This window comes from Dermochelys coriacea, chromosome 6 (genome assembly GCF_009764565.3).
Source record: "Dermochelys coriacea isolate rDerCor1 chromosome 6, rDerCor1.pri.v4, whole genome shotgun sequence".
Classification (NCBI taxonomy): Eukaryota; Metazoa; Chordata; order Testudines; family Dermochelyidae; genus Dermochelys; species Dermochelys coriacea.
This window is the reverse complement of record NC_050073.1, coordinates 37,113,494-37,138,437: the sequence shown is the minus strand read 5'-3', so window position 1 is coordinate 37,138,437 and position 24,944 is coordinate 37,113,494. Positions and strand designations below refer to the sequence as shown.

Sequence of the window (24,944 nt, the reverse complement as noted above, 5' to 3'; positions counted from 1 at the left end):
ATAATAAAATTGGTGCTAGAAAAATCAGCAATATTCTTATTAGTGTTTTCAGTGCATAAGTCAATTTCTTTATAATTCAATATAACTTAATGATTTGCTCTTAGTTGAAAAATTAAGAGCTAATGCTGTAGCCTTCACTCAAGCAAAATTCCCATTGAATTTGACAGCAATTCTAACTGTAGACTGTAGAATGGGGCCTTCTGTCAATGTTTCTGTTCTTCAGAATGCAAAATATATTCAATGCCATTAGCAGAATAAAATGTAATGCACTAACATCCAATAAAGAAAAAAATACTCTTAATACTATTTTAAAAAGGGTAATTCCACAAAAAAAAACAATCTATAGTGCTATTGTACTGTAAGGATTTTCTTAGAAAACAAAGAATTTCTATTGCATAGCTATAGGAAAGCTGCATGTTTTAACAAGAACATTTGTAAGCTAAGGCCACAATCCTGCACTGAGCTCTGTGTAGGAGCACAGGTCCAAGCATAAAGAACTCAGAGCAGGTTTGAGGCCTAAGCATGTGATTCAACTCCGCTAAATGGAAATCTTTCAAACAATTTTAATGGGCACTAGGTTGAACCTTTACACAATCAGTACTTTTATGCACGTAACCATAAAGTAGAGGTATTTGACAATTTCCAAGTTTCTTGCTCTGTAATGAAAGTAATAGTTAAAGGACTTTTTGTTCTATAAGATTTTTAATCCCTTATTTATACTAGTGGGCAGTTCTTAACACAAGTAGTCTCATTTAAGTCAAGAAGTCATTGTGTGAGAAACTGCTAACCCATGTGAGTAAGGAATTTAGAGTCTGACTCTTAGTGAGGTATTACTACAATTTATTATTAAACTGCTTTTTGTGTGAAATTATAAAAATATACCTAGAGGGCTAATGGATGCAGTTTATGTTGTGTATATATATGCTGTATATATAAATGTATTATGTGCATGTGCACATTATGTGCATGTGCACAAGGAGGCAATTTATGTTGTGTGTGTATATATATATATATATATATATATATATATATATATATATATATATATGCTGTATATATAAATGAATTATGTACATGTGCAAGCACACACACAACACTAGAAATAAATAAATCTTAAAGAATGCAATACATCTTAAAAATGAATAAAATTAGCAACGTCTTTTATTTGTATGTTTTGGAGTATCAATTGAATCATCATTATTTCTGTTGAAAGGAGAAATAGCATCAACAGTCACAGTTAAAAGCAACATAGAACAGCTTTGATTACCTTAGCTGACCTGCTGGAGCACTGACAGGTCTGTTTTTCTTGGATGGCAATATAAGGCAGAAATTGTTTGTACTGTTTGATTTGTAGCTGCCTAGGTCTGATATTCTATCACTGCTCTGAACTGATTTTGTTTGATGTGTGAAACAATCTTGAAGTCCTGACCTTCTTGATATCACTGCCGATTGCAGATGAATGTTAGGGCCAAACAGAGGCTGTCTAGAGTTTTGCTTTCCGTCAGTATTTTTAATTGCCATTTTTGCATAGGGGGAAATACATTTTCTGAAGAAAAATATGGAGGAAAACATAAAATTATATCCTCTTATGCTGGCCTTTTGCTTAGTTTAAGTAATTATTGAATCTGGGAGGACTTGGGAAAACCTGATAAGTGTCAAGCATGGGTGAACTTATTTAATGTCAATGTACACTTGAAAAGTGGAAGAAAAAGAAACCAAATCATTAAGGTACCAAGAAAATTGCCATAATAATTAGCAGATTTTGAAAATAGTCCAAGACAAAATCTCAAGGAGGAAAATAAGATTTTCAATATGCTTTAAAACTATTTTTAAGCTAACAAAAGTCTTTTGTTTTATTCAAACACAATAAAACAAAATAACAGGCCATTGAAAAAGTAAACTGAGATTCCATTAAATGTAGCCTGAGATTTTCAAAGGGAATTAGGCAGAAATTCAGCAGGAATTAGGCACCTCAATCCCTATAGCTCTTTTGTAAATCCCAGCTGTAGTTTCAGTAAATATTAGGTTTTACAAAATCTGATAGATATATTCCCTGAAATTACAAAAAAAACACCCCAAAACCCTTAATAGACACATCAATCTTTTGTAAATGAATAAACTTTCCTCTCCAACGTGTGTGATTCAAATATTGCAAAATTGTGGCAGTGAATGAGTACCTGAATGTGAAATTGACTAGAAACAAAAGCAAAACTTGTAAATTTACTTTCATTGTTTATTTTTTCCATTTCTCTAAGCATAGGCAAACAATATAACAAGTAAAATGTAAATAATGTTTTAAATGTTGCTTTAACAATCTAAGATGTTACTAATAACGAAAGTAAAGACATTTCCAAATGATTTTTAACCTGTTCGTGTTCCCTTAAAATAGTTTTGTGTGTGTTTTGATTTTCGTTTTATTTTTGTATTAAGAAATCTGTCCTTTCTTCCACTACTAAACTCTAACCGTGAAAACCCAGATTCAAATTCTCGTTCAAGTCATTAGTGAAAATGTGTTTGAATAGTTTTATATTAGTCCTCACTTGTGCATGTCATAAAACCATTGCCGAATTTAGCTCAAGTAAGCTCTGCTTAAGAGAGATCCAGAATTAGAATAGCAGGAACTGCTGAAGGTCAAGATCGAGGAAAACTGAAAGAGCTATATCTGGGGCAGATTGCAGAACCCACCTGATTTATGCCTGAGTCAGACCAGTGCTAGTCTTGCTTCACTTAAAATATGCAATAAATTCACTTATAACATTAAAAAATAAACAATCATAAGGCAAAAAAAAAATTTTAAGAACAAAAATAGAGAATAAACAACAGACAGCTCTAAATTTGGGACTAATATTACACTGATGTCATAGAAATAAATGATGTAATACACCACAAGATTGGTGTTATATATATCCAAATATAGATCAAAATTTATTTTTCATTCACTCTTTTCTTAAGACTGGAGGGTGTCTTAGTAGTATCAACAACCAAGCAGAAGTAACAGAAGAGTCTGACATGGTCAGCTCCTCACTCTAGCTTGCAGATTCTCATAATTCATGGGTGTCACATTGTTCCCACGAACTACAAGAGCCCGGTGATGTCACACCCACAAATTGTAAGATTTTTTTTGCATGTCTTGCAGTATATTTAACACAGCAATTAAAATATTATATATCAAAATACTGTGATTAAATTAATGTTAAGAGTTTCAGTTAAATCAAGAACAAAATCTATGTAGCACTCCGGCCATAAACAAATTGAGGTGTGTTTTGAATTCTGATTAGTGAGACAAAAAAAGACATGAATATCTTGTAAATGTTCATTTTCCTCCAATGCTGTCTTATGGGCCATTTGAAAAGTGAAGAATATCTAGTTTTCTTTTTTACAATAACATCTATTAGATCCCATTACTTATTACTGAAAAAAATCCTTGGTACTTTCCTTACTGAAGAGTCAATTATTTTGTTAGAATATTAACTGCCTTGACTGTACCTCTGAAAAATAAACTAACAAGTGAGTCATTTATTTTAGTAAAGAATTGTTATTTAATATTTATCACTAATGAATTCTTAGAAATATTTTTCAACCACATATACCACATTACAAATGACCTGCTGGTGAATAAGACCGTTATTAAAGGAAAATAGGTATGAGACTAACTTAGGACTTGTAGCCTTTGTACACACTAGTATCTTCTTAAAATTTTCCATCGTTGTACCATCATTGTTCAGTTTCACCAGTGGACACCAGTGTAAGAGCACTAGTATACACAGGTGGGTCAACAGCACCCATATTTTAACTGGGGTGCAATCTATAGATGGTTAACATGCCAACAGTTAGTCTACTCTAGTACCACATTTGCTACCAACAGCAGACTTATACTTGAGGTAGTGCAATGTTGGGACGTGTTAAGAAAATGCTAGTCTGAACACAACCCTAGCGCACAGTTCACTGGAAACCTAATATAGGGTGAAGAGCTCAGCGTGTAGTGAAAAACTACACTATTTTTTTTAGAGATTTTGTCATGTGATTTGTGAAATGACATTAAGTGCCATGGTAAAATGTCAGGTTTCAAAGTAACAGCCGTGTTAGTCTGTATCTGCAAAAAGGAAAGGAGGACTTGTGGCACCTTAGAGACTAACAAATTTATTTGAGTATAAGCTTTCATTGAGCTACAGCTCACTTCATCGGATGCATTCAGTGGAAAATACAGTGGGGAGATTTATATACACAGAGAACATGAAACAATGGGTTTTCACTCATTAAGGCAAAATTCCTGTTCAGATCAATGTTAAATTGAGCCAAAAGGTTGTAATACCATGTTTGTGGCACAAGGAAACATGCTTGTGTAGTGCTCCTATAGTTGGGCTCATTGTCTGGTTATGCTGAAAGAAGAACAGGAGACATTTGACATGGTTTAATCAGGCTGCAACTTATATTATTAGATGTCTGGGACTACCCGGTAGATAAGTGTACAGTGCAGATAACCCCCATGTTTATTCCATAATAAACCTGGGGGGCTTTTACCAGTTCCCTCTCTTTTTCCATACCCGGGGTGAGGGGCTGCCACCAGCTCCCCCCTCTTTTTGCCTCCCAGGGCCTTCAGTAAATCCACTGCCAGGAACTTACCCTGCACCTCTGCCTCGTAGGAGGGTTAAGGTGGGCTATAAGAATGGGGGGTGGCTCCCTGCCATACCAATCATAGGAGTGCCCAACTGCCCCCCATTTGCTCCTTTAACGAACACCTTTTTAAGTCCTTTTCCAAGCCATTTATCAAGTCACTGTATACTTTCCCTATGGAGTACCTGCACTGGACATCTGCCACAAGGAGGCAACAGCAATTAGCTTGGCTGCCTCCTCCCCACACCCAGTTGGGTTCCCAGACATCTCCTAATGCCATCTTTTATATCAGTTGATAAAAAAATGACGGCACCTAAGTCAGACCCATCCTCCCGAAACAACTCTGCTGCCCCATATACTATGCCAGGATGTGAAATTACTGTCCTTTCTATGGTCCAAAGGAATTTGGCCACCTCCCTATTCACATACATCCTTGCCGTCCACCCTGGGGGGGCTCAGGGCTCTCCACCAGACCCTGTGCTGAAGCATGTCTGACCACATCATGTTAACTCCTGGAAAAACTACACTATTTTTTTAGAGACTTTGTCATGTGATCTCTGAAATGACATTAAGTGTCATGGTAAAATGTATGATTCTTCACTCCTTATTAAGGCAAAATTCCTGTTCACATCCATGTTAAATCGAGCCAAAAGGTTGTCATCCCATGTTTGTGGCACAAGGAAACATGCTTGTGTAGGGCTCCTGCTGTTGGGTTTAATATTGAGAAAAAAAGTGGCCAAGAATTACAGCAATAGGACACACTCAAGATGCTTAAATGAAAGAAACAAAAGAATCCCAAACCCCATGTGTATTGAGGCCTAAAATCTTTATTGCATATTTACTAGCAGTTCTAGAATTGCTTCTTTGTGTGATTATATTGAGGAAGTTTTTAGAGAGAGGTTTGTAGTTATTATAAAAGCAAATTATTCTAATCTCTAATTCATACACTTTAAATTAATTTAGATACAACATAGAAGTTTTATTTTACTATAAATTTTTTAAGAGATTTTCAAACTATCCATGAAAATTTAACCAGGATACACTTCAACATATTTTTATTATTTAAGCACAAAACAATAGTATTCTTTTAAATGAAAGAAAAGCATTCTACACAGTTTTAAGGTTTCTAAGACCTAAATCTACATGAGGCTAACAATCCTATTCATAAGTGGAAAATGTGGCTACTTTGACAGACCCTGGTTCAATAACAAGTATGCAGGTCGAAGTTATCACACAGTTTTGGACGTGAATTCAACAGCAGGGTAATGACAGTTGCCAAGGATTTGTACTTGCTGTCGCTTAGTACCAGTGTTGCCTGTCAAATTGTCTCCTTTTTCTTATACAGAAGCCATAGAATTTTTATGGATAGCAATTACTTACAATATACAATGAAGTACATCAAATGTAACAACCACTCTTTAGCCCTTCATTATTTGGTCCTCTCTTTGTTATATCTGGTCATCCATTTTCACCTAAATTATTTATTTATATTTGACAAGCATATATTTCTTGCTTTGTATTTTTGGAGCACTTAAAACCTTGCTCAAGAGATATAGTGTTTTATTTTAATATTTATTAATTGTATTTTAAGCTAAACTATATCTTATTACTTTTTTAATAGTAGTTAAACTTCTTGTTGGACTAACTGCAACTAGTACAATCTAGATAGTTTATATCTCTCTAAATATTTATCTGCATAAAACATTTAAATAATGAAAGTACTGAGACTTAGCTATAACGGAAGTTCACATTGCTAGCCTATCTTCCTCCAGGCATCATATACATGTTTATATAGACTTGCACTGATATTATTTTGTTTTGCCACCTAATTGTCTACTGCAAATAACTGCATTAGTATAACTTTGTATGGACAGACCATGTCATCCTAGTAGATTTATACCTTTATCATTTTGAGTTGATACTGTAATGAACTCTCCATTGATTGTACTCCCATTGTTGCTTTCTATTTTGGTCTGACATTTTTTCTGCAAGAGGCTTGCACTAACATCATCATAACACTGTTATGATAACACTATGTCCAATTTTGATGAACAAGAAAGTTATGATACAAATTATAAAGGGGCCCCAGGATTTTCTTTTCCCTCCCAGTCCAAATGAAAGACTCCCCATATTTGAGACAGAGGAAGGAATGCAATAAGAACCATCTCTAACAAAATAGGATCAGCACAGCTGTTACTAAATCAGCCAGGTAGAGGAGGTTTTCCTTTTAGCTTATCTGCAAGAACTGATGCATGTAGGCCACCATGGTCCAAATTTAAGTTTTCAGTGATGGTTAGGTAGGCAACTATGAATATAAATCAAGCCATACTTTAGCTACACTAAAGACCTGGTGAGAAAAAAGAAAAAGGTACTATTGGCATGGGATACATTGTGAGGAATGGGCTCCACAGTGAAGAGTATCTTATAGAAACAAGTAGGAGAGAACAAGGGGCAGGGGTTTAAAATAAGCAAGTAGGGGGGGAAGTTTATTTAGCTTACAATGTAATGTAAACACAAACTTTATTTAAAAATTAAACTACAGATATTGAAAGAGAGATGCCAAACATAACCCCTCAATCCAAAGGCAATCAATGCTTTTATGTTACAACTATTTCCTCAATACTTTGTTTTTTATCTAGTTAGATTATAAACTCTTTGGAAATAAAACACCAGGAAACAATGTAGGAACCACTAACTGGGCTAAGTGACTTAAGAGTATCGTATCACCAATTTCTCTCCTGAAGCACTGAGATAATATCGTGATAAGTGTATAAACTAGGGCTGTCCAAGTGATTAAAAAAATTAATTGTGATTAATCGCACTGTTAAACAATAATAGAATAGCATTTATATAAACATTTTGGATGTTTTCTACATTTTCAAATATATTGATTTCAATTACAACACAGAATACAAAGTGTACCGTGCTCACTTTATATTAATTTTTTATTACAAATATTTGCTCTGTAAAAAACAAAAGAAATAGTATTTTTAAATTACCTCATACAAGTACTGTAATGCAATCTCTTTATCATGGAAGTTGAACTTACAAATGTAGAATTATGTACAAAAAGATTGTATTAAAAAATGTAAAATTTTAGAGGCTGCAAGTCCACTCAGTCCTACTTCTTGTTCTCAGTCCTACTCAGACAAACAAGTTTGTTTACATTTGCAAGAGATAATGCTGCCCGCTTCTTGTTTACAATATCATCTGAAAGTAAGAACAGGCATTCGCATGGCACTGTTGTAGCCGGCGTCACATAAGAACATAAGAATGGCCATACTGGGTCAGACCAAAGGTCCATCCAGCCCAGTATACTGTCTACCGACAGCGGCCAATGCCAGGTGCCTCAGAAGGAGTGAACCTAACAGGTAATGATCAAGTGATCTCACTCCTGCCATCCATCTCCACCCTCTGACAAACAGAGGCTAGGGACACCATTCCTTACCCATCCTGGCTAACAGCCATTAATGGACTTAATTTATGAATTTATTCTGTTCTCTTTTAAACCCTGTTATAGTCCTAGCCTTTGAAACCTCCTCAGGCAAGGAGTTCCACAGGTTGACTGTATGCTGAATGAAGAACTTCCTTTTATTTGTTTTAAACCTGCTGCTCTAGTTCTTATATTATGGGAACAAGTAAATAACTTTTCCTTATTCACTTTCTCCACACCACTCATGATTTTATATACCTCTATGATATCCCCCCTTAGTCTCCTCTTTTCCAAGCTGAAAAGTCCAAGCTTCTTTAATCTCTCCTCATATGGGACCTGTTCCAAACCCCTAATCATTTTAGTTGCCCTTTTCTGAACCTTTTCTAATGGCAGTATATATTTTTTGAGATGAGGGGACCACATCTGTATGCAGTATTCAAGATGTGGACGTACCATGGATTTATATAAGGGCAATAAGATAGTCTCCATCTTATTCTCTAGCCCTTTTTTAATGATTCCTAACATCCCGTTTGCTTTTTTGACTGCCGCTGCACACTGCGTGGACGTCTTCAGAGAACTATCCACAATGACTCAAAGATCTTTCTCCTGATTAGTTGTAGCTAAATTAGCCCCCATTATATTGTATGTATAGTTGGGGTTATTTTTTCCAATGTGCACTACTTTAAATTTATCCACATTAAATTTCATTTACCATTTTGTTGCCCAATCACTTAGTTTTGTGAGATCTTTTTAAAGTTCTTCACAGTCTGCTTTGGTCTTAACTATCTTGAGCATTTTAGTATCATCTGCAAACTTTGCCACTTCACTGTTTACCCCTTTCTCCAGATCATTTATGAATAAGTTGAATAGGATTGGTCTTAGACTGACCACTGGGGAACACCACTAGTTACCCCTCCATTCTGAAAATTTACTATTTATTCCTACCCTTTGTTCCCTGTCTTTTAACTAGTTCTCAATCCATGAAAGATCTTACCTCTTATCCCATGACAACTTAATTTACGTAAGAGCCTTTGGTGAGGGACCTTGTCAAAGGCTTTCTGGAAATCTAAGTACACTATATACACTGGATCCCCTTGGTCCACATGCTCGTTGACCCTCTCAAAGAATGCTAGTGGATTGGTGAGGCATGATTTCCCTTTACTAAAACCATGTTGACTCTTCCTCAACAAATTATGTTCATCTATATGTCTGAGAATATTGTTTATTATTATGTTTTCAACCAGTTTGCCCGGTACTGAAGTCAGGCTTACAGGATCACCTCTGGAGCCCTTTGTCCACATGTTTGTTGACCCCCTCAAAGAACTCTAATAGATTAGTAAGACATGATCTCCCTTTACAGAAAACATGCTGACTTTTGCGCAACCATGTTGACAAAATATCATAAGATATTTACGTGCCAGATGCGCTCAAGATTCATATGTCCCTTCATGCTTCAACCACCATTCCAGGGGACAGGTGTCCATGCTGATAATGGGTTCTGCTAGATAACAATCCAAAGCAGTGTGGACCAATGTATGTTCATTTTCATCATCGGAGTCAGATGCCACCAGCAGAAGGTTGATTTTCTTTTTGGATGGTTCTGCATCAGAGTGTTGCTCACTTAAGACTTCTGAAAGCATGCTGAAAGCTCATCCCTCTCAGATTTTGGAAGGCACTTCAGATTCTTAAACCTTGGGTTGAGTGCTGTAGCTATCTTTAGAAATCTCACATTGGTACCTTCTTTGCGTTTTGTCAAATCTGCAGTGAAAGTGTTCTTAAAATGAACAACATGAGGTGGGTCATCATCCGAGGCTGCTATAACATGAAATATATGGCAGAATGCGGGTAATACAGAGCAGGGGACATACCATTGCCCCCCAGTTCAGTCACAAATTTAATTAATGCATTATTTTTTTAATGAGCACCATCAGCATGGAAGCATGTCCTCTGGAATGGTGGCCGAAGGATGAAGGGGCATACAAATGTTTAGCATATCTGGCATAAACACTTTGCAATGCCAGCTACAAAGGTGCCATGCAAATACCTGTTCTCACTCTCAGGTGACATTGTACACAAGAAGTGGTCAGCATTATCTCTTGTAAATGTAAACAAACTTGTTTGTCTGAGCGATTGGCTGTATAAGAAGTAGGAATGAGTAGACTTGTAGGCTCTGAAGTTTTACATTGTTTTGTTTTTGAGTGCAGTTATGTAACAAAAATAAATCTACATTTGTAAGTTGCACTTTCACAACAAAGATATTGCACTACCATACTTGTATGAGGTGCACTGAAAAATACTATTTCTTTTGTTTATCATTTTTACAGTGCAAATATTTGTAATCAAAAATAATATACACTCTTATTTTGGTTACAACACAGAATACAATATATATGAAAATGTAGAAAAACATCCAAAATATTAAAGAAATTTCAGTTGGTATCCTTTTGTTTAACAGTGTGATTAAAACTGCGATAAATTGCAATTAATTTTTGTAATCGCGATTCATTTGTTTGAGTTATTGCTTGAGTTAACTGCGATTAATCAATAGCCCTAGTATAAACTATCAGATAATTAATATGTTTAATAAAAATGTTTACTTCTGTTCTAGGATTAGCCCTATGCCAGGTGTACTGTGTTAAAATTATCAAGTTTTGTTCATTTTGTTAAAACACAGCATATGGTCTCCAATCTCTGTTCTCTGCAAAACAGTAAGAGCTTAGAAAGAAGCATAAAACTTTGTTTGTTAGTAAGCCAAGGATAAACTTTCTTACAGTTAAATAATCTTCCAAGAAACAAAAATGTGTACTTACAATAAATGCACAAACCCATTAGTTAATGAGTACATGAATACTTGCTTCATTCACTATGAATCTTGTAAGGTAAGTTGCAGAGCTCCTAAAGCTTGTAGAAGAGGACTGTCTTTGATTTCCTAAGATGTGTAGGAGAAGGGCTCCATTCTGCTTGAGGGACAGGGCATCAGGAGTGGACCACAAAGTTGATTGTGATTCCAAGAGCTCCAATCTCCCAATTTTTCCTTTTATTAAGGGAAAAAATAAACTGCACCAGATTTAAACCTGATACTGGTACGCTTGCTGCATGATGGGGGAGGCAGAACCAAGGATACAGTGGCCCCATCCCCCTGCAGCTACCCACAGGATGGGTAGCCCAAATAGGGAGTAAGGGTGGTGCCTTATGCCATCTTATGCCTTTGCATGGCTTGTATGACACATAAGGATTTGCCCCTTAAATATACATGTGCAACATCTTGTATCTTTGGCACCTTAGAGACTAACAAATTTATTTGAGCATAAGCTTTCGTGAGCTACAGCTCACTTCATCGGATGCATCTGATGAAGTGAGCTGTAGCTCACAAAAGCTATGCTCAAATAAATTTGTTAGTCTCTAAGGTGCCACAAGTACTCCTTTTCTTTTTGCGAATACAGACTAACACGGCTGCTACTCTGAATCTTGTATCTTTAATCATGTTTGTATATTTACATAATTTGTATTGCTATAATGACTTAAATTGACTACTAGGGTCCTGGCTTGGCATTCCTGTTCCCCGCATGGCTGGAGAATTCCAGGAGAAGGACTAATATCTAACCAAATGAAAAAATCTGAAAATCTGAAGAGGAGGCCTTTGTTTTTAAGGCTTCAATGCCACAAATCACTAATTTTGAGATGATTAAAAATCTAGATAAACTCAAATTTAGATAGCTCAAAGTGAGCTATAGCTAAAACATTTCTCCATATCTGCAATGTTCTGAGGCACTTTTCAGATTGATTAAAGGAAACTAAGAGTAAATGTTACTGTGCAACCATGAAATTATATTTTAAAATTGCCTCTATTTTCAGCTTTAAACTGTTGCTAATAAAGTTATTTTGCTCAATTATATTCTTTGCAGCATATCACAAAATAGCAAATTAAAAATCTTACCTTGGCAAATGATATAAGTGGGAAATAGATGTGATGACTTTATTCACAAACTGCTTCACTACCGTAGTTTGTACACTGTTATGACATGAAGATGTTGATGAAGTTAAGAATTCATTATTTCTTTGTGATGTCCCAAAAGTTGGATTGCAAGGTGCATGAGCACTTACTGGCCTTTTGTCATTTGCCATTTCCTGTTTAGAAATGTCAAAGCCAGTAATTAAAATTAATGCAGAGGTTTTTTCTATTAACAGTTACGACTGATGACTCTGATTAATTAGCCTGAACCCAATCCAGTAGTGCTTTTTCACATGAGTAGTCTAACTGAAGCCAGTATTGGGTTTTGAACATAGTAAGGTTCGGTTTGGATGCAGACAGATTGTATTTTTTATGTATTTACATTCTTAGGGAACAGAATTTGGAGCTGGTGAGGAACAATAGCAATATGGAGGCTTAAAGAGAGAGAGAGAGAGAGAGAGGGAGAGAGGGAGGGATAAAAAGGTCTTCTCTATAGAGCTAGATTGGCGGAATTATCCAGAAATCCTAAAGGCTTGTATATGAGGTTTTGTAACTTACTAACAGTTTATTGCTGAAATTCATTTGGAAGGAATATTATTTCATTTATTATGAAATGTTATTGTGAAAGCTATATGCAAGACTTTCCAAAGTATAGGATTAAAGTGTTAAAAAATTCTTGCTTTCATATAGATATAGATATATATATAAGCTAACAGAGGGGGAAGCAATTAGAGTATTGTATGAATTGCTCACGCTCAACCATGCAAAATATCAGAGACAAAAGTTTGTCTTGATCCCAAGAAGTGCTGAGTATCCACAACTCCTGTTAAATCAATGGGAGCAGCAGATGCTCAGCAATTATGTATCTATGAATCTATGAATCTTAGTATCTATGAATCTATGAATCTAATTCTTAGAATCAGGCATTTACAGATTAAGGCCCCAGTCCCACAAATAATTACTCTCATGCTTAATTTAAAGCATGTAAGTAGTCCCATTGGCACCAGTGAGACTACTCTCATATATAAGTCTTTGCAAGATTGGAACTTTTTGTATGTTTCAAATAAATATTAAATTATTTATTTTCAGAATGCAGAAACTGTGGAGCAGATCCTCATCTGCCGTGTGTAGATTTCTACCTATTTTAGTCTTCAGAAGAGTGTGGGAGATATCAATATCTAAAATATATATATATTGTGTGTCTCTGTGTACATGAGCAGTATCATGCTGTCTCTTACACAGAAGGAAAGATTTCAGAGTAGCAGCCGTGTTAGTCTTAATCCACAAAAAAGAAAAGGAGTACCTGTGGCACCTTAGAAAATACCAAATATATTTGAGCATAAGCTTTCGTGAGCTAACTCAGTCCTGGATGGTTTTATAGATTCCCAGGAAGGGAGACAATGACTATGACTCAATTGCCACTGTTTAATGGACAAATCCACTGCTGGAAGTCTACCTCTGGCCTCCCTAGTGAGATGCTTAAACTGGATTGACTAGATTCAGGAGTCCTACAGAAAACAAAGTAACTTTGAGATGGATAAAAAAAGCTGATTTCAGAGTGGGGAGACAGTGACTGAGGGTCAGATTGAGGCAGAGACTCCAGGGATGAAGTCTGCCTCACCCAGCTCCAATGTTGGAAGTACCTGGGACAAGTGGGACCTAGGAAAGGCTACGGTTTAGGTAAGATAATATGTGTAGAGACATTTTGTTTTAACCCTGTTCCTCTCTGTTTGGTACATGCCTGAGGTTACGTAAATAATACTTCGTTTCAAAGAGGCTGTTTTGAATCACTGTATTTTCATATCGATCATAGACTTCCAAAGAGAAGTCTATAATCGGACTCAAAACCCAACTAGATCTGTTGGGAAACACTTGGTAAATAGAAAAGGAGTACTTGTGGCACCTTAGAGACTAACAAATTTATTTGAGCATAAGCTTTCGTCAGCTACAGCTCACTTCATCGGATACTAAGACCTGGAGACAGTCAAAGAGTGGAATGAATTGCGGGATTCGCCTCTGACAGAAGTTCAGACATAGCCTTGTCACTTGGAAAGGTTGCCCACCCAGAGACTGAGAGAGGGTACAGCTCATCCTGAACTGTGACAAACCTATTGTGTGCAAAAAATTAATGTTCTTGTAGCCTCTTCTATTAAAATGGGGAACTGAAGTTAAGGTGCAACTCCTGTAGTTCAGAATTCAAAACGATCTGCTTCTCATGTTCTCATAGTGGTTTTGGTCACTTACCAAAAGATAATAAATAACAATAATAATTATACCAGTACCTAATGGGAAAGCTGAAGTAAACTTTATTAATTAATCCAAGTAATTATAAAATCCCTTTTACAAATGAGGCTACTGACATGTTTTTAAAGCAAGCCAGATTTAGCACTATAGTTGTATAAAAACTAACTACCTAGCGGATAGCAATAATTTCAGCATTTGCAAATGTTTTCTTTGTTTGCAGTGTGAACCTCTAAAAACACAGGCTAAAATCACCACCTGGGAAGGATTTTTGAAATCAGGCTCTTTAAGCTATAGTTTATAATCACCCAGGGCCATATTCTGCTACCCTATGTCATGCGGAGTATTTTTCAGTGCACCACATACTCCTTAAGTAGTCCCATTGGAATTAATGGGAATATCTAGATAGAAAGGCATGGCACAAAATGCCAATGGTGGCAGAATCTGGTCCCTAGAAAATGGAACATGAAGCCTTCTGGATTTTTAGTTAGAAATATCCTTGAGCCAACTGTGACACAAGTTATTACTCTTTTCCTCACTAAAAGGTCAATGTGGCAGGTGGGGCTGCTTCAGGGTGTTAGTCAGAGAGCAGGCCAACAGCTGGTTCCAGCAGGTCTGCCCTTGACACTATTTCTAGCCCTTTTAGGCCTCTGGAGGTATGTCTACACTGCCATGTAAACTCAGGGTTAGCAGAACTTGAGTTAGCAGACCATGGGTTTGTTAATCTAGGACTTGATGATCTACATTCATTTGTAACCCCAGGTTAGGAACTGTTGAATCCAGGGTCCCAACATGGGGCTCCAGCATCTACAGTGCATTATGTTGGCCAGAGTCCAACCACCCATAACTCAGACTTCCTAGCATCCTCCCAAAGTGTGGCTGCTCTAGCCCTTTGTTTGTGATGCAAGAAAATCTGACTGCCCACCAAACTTGACTGTCTGGAGGACAAAGAAAGTCGGCCAGTGCAATTGTGGAATATTTTTGGCAGACTCCCAAAGCATGAGTCTTGTCTTTGTCACCTCTTTGTAGAAAAACTTCTGAAGAGTCCGGTCCTATTGTGGAACTTGCACAACTTGAGGCTCTGATATACTGACATTTAAAAAGTGCTGAAAGATTTCATAGTTCAACCTATTGCTCTCACAACTCCTACTTTAAACACAAACTTCTCCTGTATTAATGCAGAATATCTGACATTTTGCTATGTAGATCTACTGCATATGTAGTGTATTTAATAAAAGTTAGTTATACCATAAAATGCTAATTTGTATGCAACTGTATTTCTCTATAACATTGCATTACACTTCATCATGCAACACCTTATTATTGCAACCTCCTAAATTCTGACCTTGACTAGTGTGTAGAGTCCTTCACAGATACAAAATCTTCATCTGCATCCTATATGCAATCCGCAAAAATTGTCCGTGGATATTGCTGTACCAAGCCCCTGACTCCCAGCCACACCCCACTTCTCCTTAGAGAAGTGCCACCCGCTCCGCACTTGTCATACCTCCTTCCCTGTCCTGGGCAGGGAGGCTACAATCCTGGGCCCTCGTATGCAGTGCTACCCTCCCAATGGGGGGATCAGACACTCTTACACAGCCGCAGTGCCTCTAAAACATACAGACCCAGCCAGGACAGAGAGCAGTGACATCTATTCTCCTCACAGAGCCCACCATTCCCACCTGCTAGTTTAAAGTACACCTCTTTCGAAATGGTGCTTGGCTCACTGCACAGGAGCACAGGATATGTCTACCCTTCTGAGTATGTCTACCCTTCTGGGAGTTGTAGTTTACCTCCTCCATCCGAGCAAGCTGGGGACTACAACTCCCAGAATGTCCAATGGGCTACTGCCACATATCGCAGCCTGCTGCTGCATGATTCAGAGAGCTGGGCTGGCGCTTGAGGGCTGGGTGACAGCCACTCCATTTGTGTGTGCTGCAGACCCATGCACAGATACAAAATTTGTAACCGCCTCTGATCCATAGTCCGCAAAAATGGTGGATATCCATGGATTTGCAGGGCTCGACTAGTGTGACCTTTAACCCCCTCAAGTTCATTTAAAAGGCAGCTGCTAAGATAGTTTTCTTTATCCATTATTTTGATAACATCTTTTCCCCCTTTGAATCAATCCATTAGCTTCCCTTCTCTGCTATCTCAAATTCTTGTCCTTATCTTCTGGGCCTTTCACAGTTTAGCCCTACCCTACTTACTGACTCTATTATCTCACTGTGTTGTCATCAGCTCCCTGGATTTCCTCATCAATGCCAGCTCTGATGATCCATTTCACCTACAGAACCTTCATGCTTTCTTCCATGCTGTCCTTTATGAATGGGTCATCCTCCTTGAAAAGATTGATAAAGCTGCTACCTTATTCTTCAAATCCCTCAAGATTCACTTCTATAGAATACTGTCAAATTATAATGGCTAGGCAGGTGATGCGCTAAGATTATTGCTACTGAACTGCTCATTTGTCTCCATTCACAAACAACAACAACAAAACCTCTATACCTACAAACTGTGTACAAGGCTAGACTATTAAAAATAAACTTGAATTGCTGTTACCCTGTCCTCCCTTCCTCCCCCGCCCCCCTTCCCGCTTTTGTTTGTTTCTTCTTTTCATTGCTACTTTCCTTTACATCTTTTCACAAATAGAATGTTAGTTCTTTGGAGAAAGGACTGTCTGCAGCATATGTCTATACAATGTCCAGCACAATGGGGACTCAACCTAGAGGCACTACTGTAATCCACATAATAAACAACAATAATAAAGAAGAGCCAATCCATTCTATAATCCACAGAAGTGTATACAAACTGTGTATCTGAAATACAGTTTTATGTTAAAACTGTTTACTCTTGTAGTCTATACTAAAAAAGGCAAGAAATACAAATTGCAATTACTAATGTATTTATCGTTTACATTTTTTCATTTTACCATAGTTATCTTCTGTGATTAAAAATGAAACAAAATAACGTCTCTCCAACATGCATTTCAACCACTGAATAAATGTTCCTTAGAGGACTGTCCTTTCGAAAACCGCTCTGCTATGTGACTAGTCTTGCAATTTTTATTCTGTTCTAACTCAAACAAAACTGGAATAGAGTACAATGGGAGTTTTGCCTGAGCTAGGACTAAGGACTTTGGGAATGTGTTTTCAGATAGTAATGAGCAGGTAGTAGGTAGAGATATCAGACATATTTAATGGTAATGGTCAGAGGCAAGTAAGTAGATTTAACAGTTCTTTATACCAGAAAAAAATATTTTTTAAAGAAGAAACTACAACATAAAACAAATGTTAAACAAAAGTATGGTAGAATTCATTCTATACTTCCAAAGAAGATAAGTGCATCAAAGCCAATTAGCGCAATGCCCTCTTCCCACAAACACATGGGAACATACCCAATTATCTTGAAAAAAGCCAATTAAAAATAAAATGAATAATCTGAATACCAAAACTTCTATAATTCATTTGATAATTACATTTCTCCTGAAGCTGCTGTTAATGTAAACTGTGAAATACTGTCGATCTATCATGTTTATAAGCATCATAGACAACATACTCATTCCTCTGTTGTCTTTAAACGTTATATTGCAGTTTGCACTAACAAGTATCAAAATGACATTAAACATGCCTATTTTTGATACAAGTCTTCAGATAACATTTAGAATCTTCAAAAAACTGAATATTCATTTTATGTTCATCAGGATAAATATCCAGTTAGTCACAGGGATCCTTTTCTTTATTCTGCCATTACAAAAAAAAAAAAAGTAAAGAAAAAGAAAAAAGGATATTATGTTCAGAGAATCAGAAATGTAGGGCTGGAGGGGAGCTCAAATGTCATGTGGGACTGTGTCAAAAGCCATACTAAAATCAAGATATGTCTACAGTTTTCCACATCCACTAGGACAGTAACCCTGTCAAAGAAGGAAATTGAGTTAGTTTGGTATGATTTGTTCTTGACAAATCCATGTTGGCTCTTACGTATCACCCTATTATTCTCTAGCTGCTTACAAATTAATTGTTTAATAATTTGTTCCAGTATCTTTCCAGGTACCGAAGCAAAGCTGACAGGTCTATATTCCCCTGGGTCCCCTTTGTGCCCCTTTTTAAAGACAGGTATTATGTTTGCCCTTCTCAACTTTCTCCTCTGGAACTTTCCCATCCTCCATGATTCTCAAAGGTAATGGCTAACAGTTCAGAGATTACTTTAGCTAATTCCTGAAGTGCCCTAAGATGAATTCCATCAGGCCCTGCTGACTTGAATACCTTACTCGTGATTAACAGCAGTTCATTACATGGGTGTGCACTATATGTGAATGTGTACAATAGTGGCTGAGAGAAAGGAGTTTCCCCCTCCCTTGCATAATCCACATAAGGTCCAGGCACAACTGTAGTCTTGGCACTCAGGGGGATCAAGGGGTCTCTTCCATATTGTCGCAAAAGTGCATATTGTTGGTCTATGTATTGTTGGCCCTTAGAAAAAAATCAAAAGATAAGACTGTTTATATTACATGCTTTTATAATTTTAAAATGGGTCAGATCACAAATTGAATATGTCCTCATTACTGTTGCAACCATGGAGGACTAGTTGGATTATAATGCTGGGAATATACGTTTGAGATATGTCATTCTCAATCTAATGAAGAGTGAAATGTTGCTGGTGAATATGCTTGTCACCATGAGGAAGTATTCTTTTCCACTACCCTTACTAATGTGGCACCTTTGGAAGCCAAGAGCCAGGTTAAGAACCTTGATGTCATTTTCAACCATGCCCAATTGCCAGACTTGGTATGGAAATGTTTTTACTGGTTGCACAATTTTTGTAGGCAGCCCTCTGATTACCTTTTTCTCCTGAGACTGAGGCTTGATTATTTTAAATCCCTCATAGTAGTCACTTAAATTCTGTGAAGAATGCAACAAAACATCTGTTCACAGGACTGAGCACATTTATACTGATGTCCATCCTGCAATATTTATATTACCTGTCTCTACAGAGTCTAATGCTGCACCAGCTGGACTCAGTAGGGCTTCAACTATTGATTTTAATGGAAGCAGAAGTAATGTAGGCCACTAATTATAGAGTAATAGAATCACAGAATATAGGACTGGAAGGGACCTCAAGAAGTCATCTAGTCCATCCCTCTGAGCTGAGGCAGTACCAAGTATATCTAGACCATCCCTGACAGCTCTAACCTGTTCTCAAAAACCTCCAATTGCAGAGATTCCACAAACTCCCTTGGAAACCTATTCCAATTCTTAACTATCCTTATAGTGAGAACATTTTTTCCTATGATCTAAACTAAATCTCCCTTGCTGCAGATTAAGCTGATTACTTCAAGAAACATGAAGAACAATTGATCACCATCCTCTTTACAAGAACCTACAACATATTTGAAGACTGTTATCAAGACCCCCTCAGTCTTCTTTTCTCAAGACTATCCACACCTAGGTTTAACAGTTTCCTCCTAGGTCAGGTTATCTAAGCTTTTTACCATTTTTATTACTCTCCTCTGGACTCTCGCCAGTTTGTCCACATCTTTCTTGAGGTGTAGCACCCAGAACTGGACACAGTACTCCAGCCGAGGCCTCACCAGTGTGGATTAGACTGGAACAATTACCTCTGGTGTCATACATACGAAACTCCTGTTAATTCACTCTTGCATGATGTTAGCCTTTTTTTTTTTTGCAACTGCATCACATTGTTGGCTTATATTGAATTTGTGACCCACTAGAACTAGAGCTTTGTGTCTGTCACAGAGGTCGCAGGAGTCACGGATTCTGTGACTTTCCCTGACCTCCGTGACTTCTGCAGTGGCCAGTGTGGCAGAGCTGCCCAAGCAGCAAGCTCAGGAGGCAGCTGCTCAGATGGCCCTGGGGACAGTCACACAGGCCGCTACTGGAGCAGCTCTGCGGCCAGCCTCTCGGGCGGCACCGCAACCAGCCGCACCGCCCATTGCTTGGGCTGCCCCTGGCAGCTGGTGCTGGGGACTGCCTGAGCAACGGTTCCAGGTGTGACTAGAGCAGGTTCCCAGAGCAGCTGCTGCTCCAGCGGCTCCCAGCAGCACTCCCCGGGGCAGCCGAAGCCACGGCTGCTCCTGTGGCTCCAGGCAGCGGTCCCCAGGGTAGCCAGAGCATCCACTGCTCTGGCAGCCCCCAACAGCTGGTGCTGTTGGCCGCGGGCCCCCTTCTGCAGCAGTGACCCCCCCAGGGCACCCCTGCAGCAGTGGCCCCCACAGCAGTGGCCTCCTGTGGTGACCCCTGCAACAGCAGTCGCTCAAAGATTTACTTAGGGGTATTTATAGTATAAGTCATGGACAGGTCACAGGCCGTGAATTTTTATTTATTGCCCATGACCTGTCTATGACTTTTACTAAAAATACTGACAGGTTTCAGAGTAGCAGCCGTCTTAGTCTGTATTCGCAAAAAGAAAAGGAGTACTTGTGGCACCTTAGAGACTAACAAATTTATTAGAGCATAAGCTTTCGGGACTCAAGGAATATTTCCAACACACCTCTGACCAACATATTAACCCACAGAGACCTTCCTGCCAACACTACAAAAAGAAGGATTCTGTGTGGACTCCTCCTGAAGGTCAAAACAGCAGCCTGGATTTCTACATAGAGTGCTTCCGCCGACGTGCACGAGCTGAAATTGTGGAAAAGCAGCATCGCTTACCCCATAACTTCAGCAATGCAGAACACAGTGCCATCCAGAGCCTCAGAAACAACTCTGACATCATAATCAAAAAGGCTGACAAAGGAGGTGCTGTCGTCATCACGAATAGGTCGGAGTATGAACAAGAGGCTACTAGGCAGCTCTCCAACACCACTTTCTACAAGCCATTACCCTCTGATCCCACTGAGAGTTACCAAAAGAAACTACAGCATTTGCTCAAGAAACTCCCTGAAAAAGCACAAGAACAAATCTGCACAGACACACCCCTAGAACCCCGACCTGGGGTATTCTATCTGCTACCCAAGATCCATAAACCTGGAAATCCTGAATGCCCCATCATCTCAGGCATTGGCACCCTGACAGCAGGATTGTCTGGCTATGTAGACTCCCTCCTCAGGCCCTTCGTTACCAGCACTCCCAGCTATCTTCGAGACACCACTGACTTCCTGAGGAAACTACAGTCCATTGGTGATCTTCCTAAAAACACCATCCTAGCCACTATGGATGTAGAAGCCCTCTACACCAACATTCCACACAAAGATGGACTACAAGCTGTCAGGAACAGTATCCCCGATACTGTCACGGCTAACCTGGTGGCTGAACTTTGTGACTTTGTCCTCACCCATAACTATTTCACATTTGGTGACAATGTATACCTTCAAATCAGCGGTACTGCGATGGGTACCCACATGGCCCCACAGTATGCCAACATTTTTATGGCTGACTTAGAACAACGCTTCCTCAGCTCTCGTCCCCTAATGCCCCTACTCTACTTGCGCTACATTGATGACATCTTCATCATCTGGACCCATGGAAAAGAAGCTCTTGAGGAATTCCACCATGATTTCAACAATTTCCATCCCACCATCAACCTCAGCCTGGACCAGTCCACACAAGAGATCCACTTCCTGGACACTACGGTGCTAATAAGCGATGGTCACATAAACACCACCCTATATCGGAAACCTACTGACCGCTATTCCTACCTACATGCCTCTAGCTTTCATCCAGATCATACCACTCGATCCATTGTCTACAGCTAAGCTCTACGATATAACCGCATTTGCTCCAACCCCTCAGACAGAGACAAACACCTACAAGATCTCTATCATGCATTCCTACAACTACAATACCCACCTGCTGAAGTGAAGAAACAGATTGACAGAGCCAGAAGAGTACCCAGAAGTCACCTACTACAGGACAGGCCCAACAAAGAAAATAACAGAACGCCACTAGCCATCACCTTCAGCCCCCCAACTAAAACCTCTCCAACGCATCATCAAGGATCTACAACCTATCCTGAAGGACGACCCATCACTCTCACAGATCTTGGGAGACAGGCCAGTCCTTGCTTACAGACAGCCCCCCAATCTGAAGCAAATACTCACCAGCAACCACACACCACACAACAGAACCACTAACCCAGGAACCTATCCTTGCAACAAAGCCCATTGCCCACTCTGTCCATATATCTATTCAGGGGATACCATCATAGGGCCTAATCACATCAGCCACACTATCAGAGGCTCGTTCACCTGCGCATCTACCAATGTGATATATGCCATCATGTGCCAGCAATGCCCCTCTGCCATGTACATTGGCCAAACTGGACAGTCTCTACGTAAAAGAATGAATGGACACAAATCAGACGTCAAGAATTATAACATTCAAAAACCAGTTGGAGAACACTTCAATCTCTGGTCACTCGATTACAGACCTAAGAGTGGCTATCCTTCAACAAAAAAGCTTCAAAAGCAGACTCCAACGAGAGACTGCTGAATTGGAATTAATTTGCAAACTGGATACAATTAACTTAGGCTTGAATAGAGACTGGGAATGGATGAGTCATTACACAAAGTAAAACTATTTCCCCATGGTATTTCTCCCCCCCCACCCCACCCCCCACTGTTCCTCTGATATTCTTGTTAACTGCTGGAATTAGCCTACCTTGCTTGTCACCATGAAAGGTTTTCCTCCTTTCCCCCCCAGCTGCTGGTGATGGCTTATCTTAAGTGATCACTCTCCTTACAGTGTGTATGATAAACCCATTGTTTCATGTTCTCTGTGTGCGTATATAAATCTCTCCTCTGTTTTTTCCACCAAATGCATCCGATGAAGTGAGCTGTAGCTCACGAAAGCTTATGCTCAAATAAATTTGTTAGTCTCTAAGGTGCCACAAGTACTCCTTTTCTTTTTGCGAATACAGACTAACATGGCTGCTACTCTGAAACACCCCAAGCACTATCCCAGGGCAGACTTAATTGTAGAACTCACTTTCCCTGATTATCTGCCTCAGGTCATCACATCCCAATGTTAAAGAGACTGAAAATATACAACTTGCAGCCCCTCTAGAAAAAAAAAAACATATCTCTTCCACACCCTAAGTTTTTAGTATTTTATTTGGCTTTTTTAATATGTCTTTTATAAGGATTTGATAGTTTGTTATAATTCTTTAAGTGTTTGTATAGACCATAAAGTATTATAGAGGGGCATTTATTAAATACATATTTTTGCTCTTTCTTTTTTAACCTGGGTATAAGAGAAGTGAGACTATAAAATACATGTTAAATCCAAAAAATATGTATGGTATATTTCTTTGAAAAGCTGTTCTCTATCTCAGAGACAGCCTAAATACTATTTACCGTTGTTGCTGTGGTAACAACAGAAGCATAAAAAACAAACAATTTTCCCCCAACATGTTTCCAATTTTTTCATATACAAGTTGTATATGTAATGAGCTATTCTGTCCTTTTCTCACCATTTTGTACTTCAGTGTGTAAATAAGAGATGCCCAGTTAACTATGGTAAGGGAAATCTTGCACAACTTAAAATTTTCTACCTTTAGAGTGCTTGACTTTGCAACCTTAAAGTTCTTTTAACACAAATTTTTGTAATTAATTTTCTAAGATTTTAAATAGCAAACTGAAAAACCCCAGAAATTTCATTATGTAGAAGTACACTGACCCCCCGACGTGGGTGAGCATCAGGACTGGAACCTTTAAATCCAGTGCACAAACCTCTACCTTTTCAGCTAACTTAGTAAGTAGTGGCAATAGTGGGCTGTTATGCTCTGTGTGGCCCAATCACTACAGATGAATAAGACATATACTTTGCCAGTGGGTATCACAGCTATTTGCTGACAGGCAGAGGAACACTGAGACTCAGGAATCCTGGGTTCAATTCCAGATTCTGAAAAGGAGCATACTGTAGTGTTTATAAACCCTTCTGCCCCTACCCCCACCCTGTTCCTATCCCCTCATCCTCCAGTTCTCTTCCTGTCCTCAGCCCTTATTCTTATCCCTTTCCTGTAGCTTTTGCCCATTCCCCCTGCTTGTACCCTGCAGCCCCATCTCTTTCTGCTCCTATCACCTCTTCCAGACACTACTTTGTTCCACACTGTGCTCCTATACCCCTCCTCTCAACTATATCTTCCTCTGCTCCTTTCTTCCCCTTCCTCAGCTCTTGTCCTTGTCTCCATCTCTACTTTTATCCCCTCTCCCACTGCTGCCCTTTTCCCCGCTATGCTCCTATCTGTACCTCCCCAGCTGATGTTCCTTTTCTCTCTGCTCCTATGTTATCTCCCTTCTGCTCCTGCCTCTTTCCTTGTCCCCCCTCTGCTTCTTAACCCTTTACATTTGAGTCAGGTTACACTCTCTATATCCTCCATGCTGCCTGGGTGCTATTAGGAGGCATGGAGAGCACAGGAAAGATAATTTCCCTGATCTTAGCTGAGGTATCCCATGCCACAGTGATTCCTGGCAGCTGGAAGGTGCAACTGTAGGGAAAGGCCTGCTCAGCCCTGTAATCATGGAATAGGGCATGCTCAGGCAATCTGTTGAGATTCTTCATGCACAGTCTGTTTGCATGTAAGAGGTCTGTGGGGATGGAGCATACTCAGTGCAGATGGAATCTACATAGAATTTAGCAGCCAATTCTAATGAGCCTCTATTGATTATGTGCAAACTGTGGTTTTTCAGGGGCATATAACTTGGTAAAATTTGAGGAGATTTTCATGGGGACTGCAAAAGGG

General features: G+C 38.9%; 1 protein-coding gene across 1 annotated transcript in view; it reads right to left on the bottom strand.

Annotated features, from left to right (window-relative positions):
- Nucleotides 1-24,944, bottom strand: part of DCDC1 (doublecortin domain containing 1) — a 421,814-nt gene that overhangs the window by 379,218 nt on the left and 17,652 nt on the right. Inside the window, 2 exon segments of the mRNA XM_043516908.1 lie at nt 1,268-1,546; nt 11,985-12,175. Of these exon segments, the coding sequence (XP_043372843.1) occupies nt 1,268-1,546; nt 11,985-12,175 (470 nt within the window).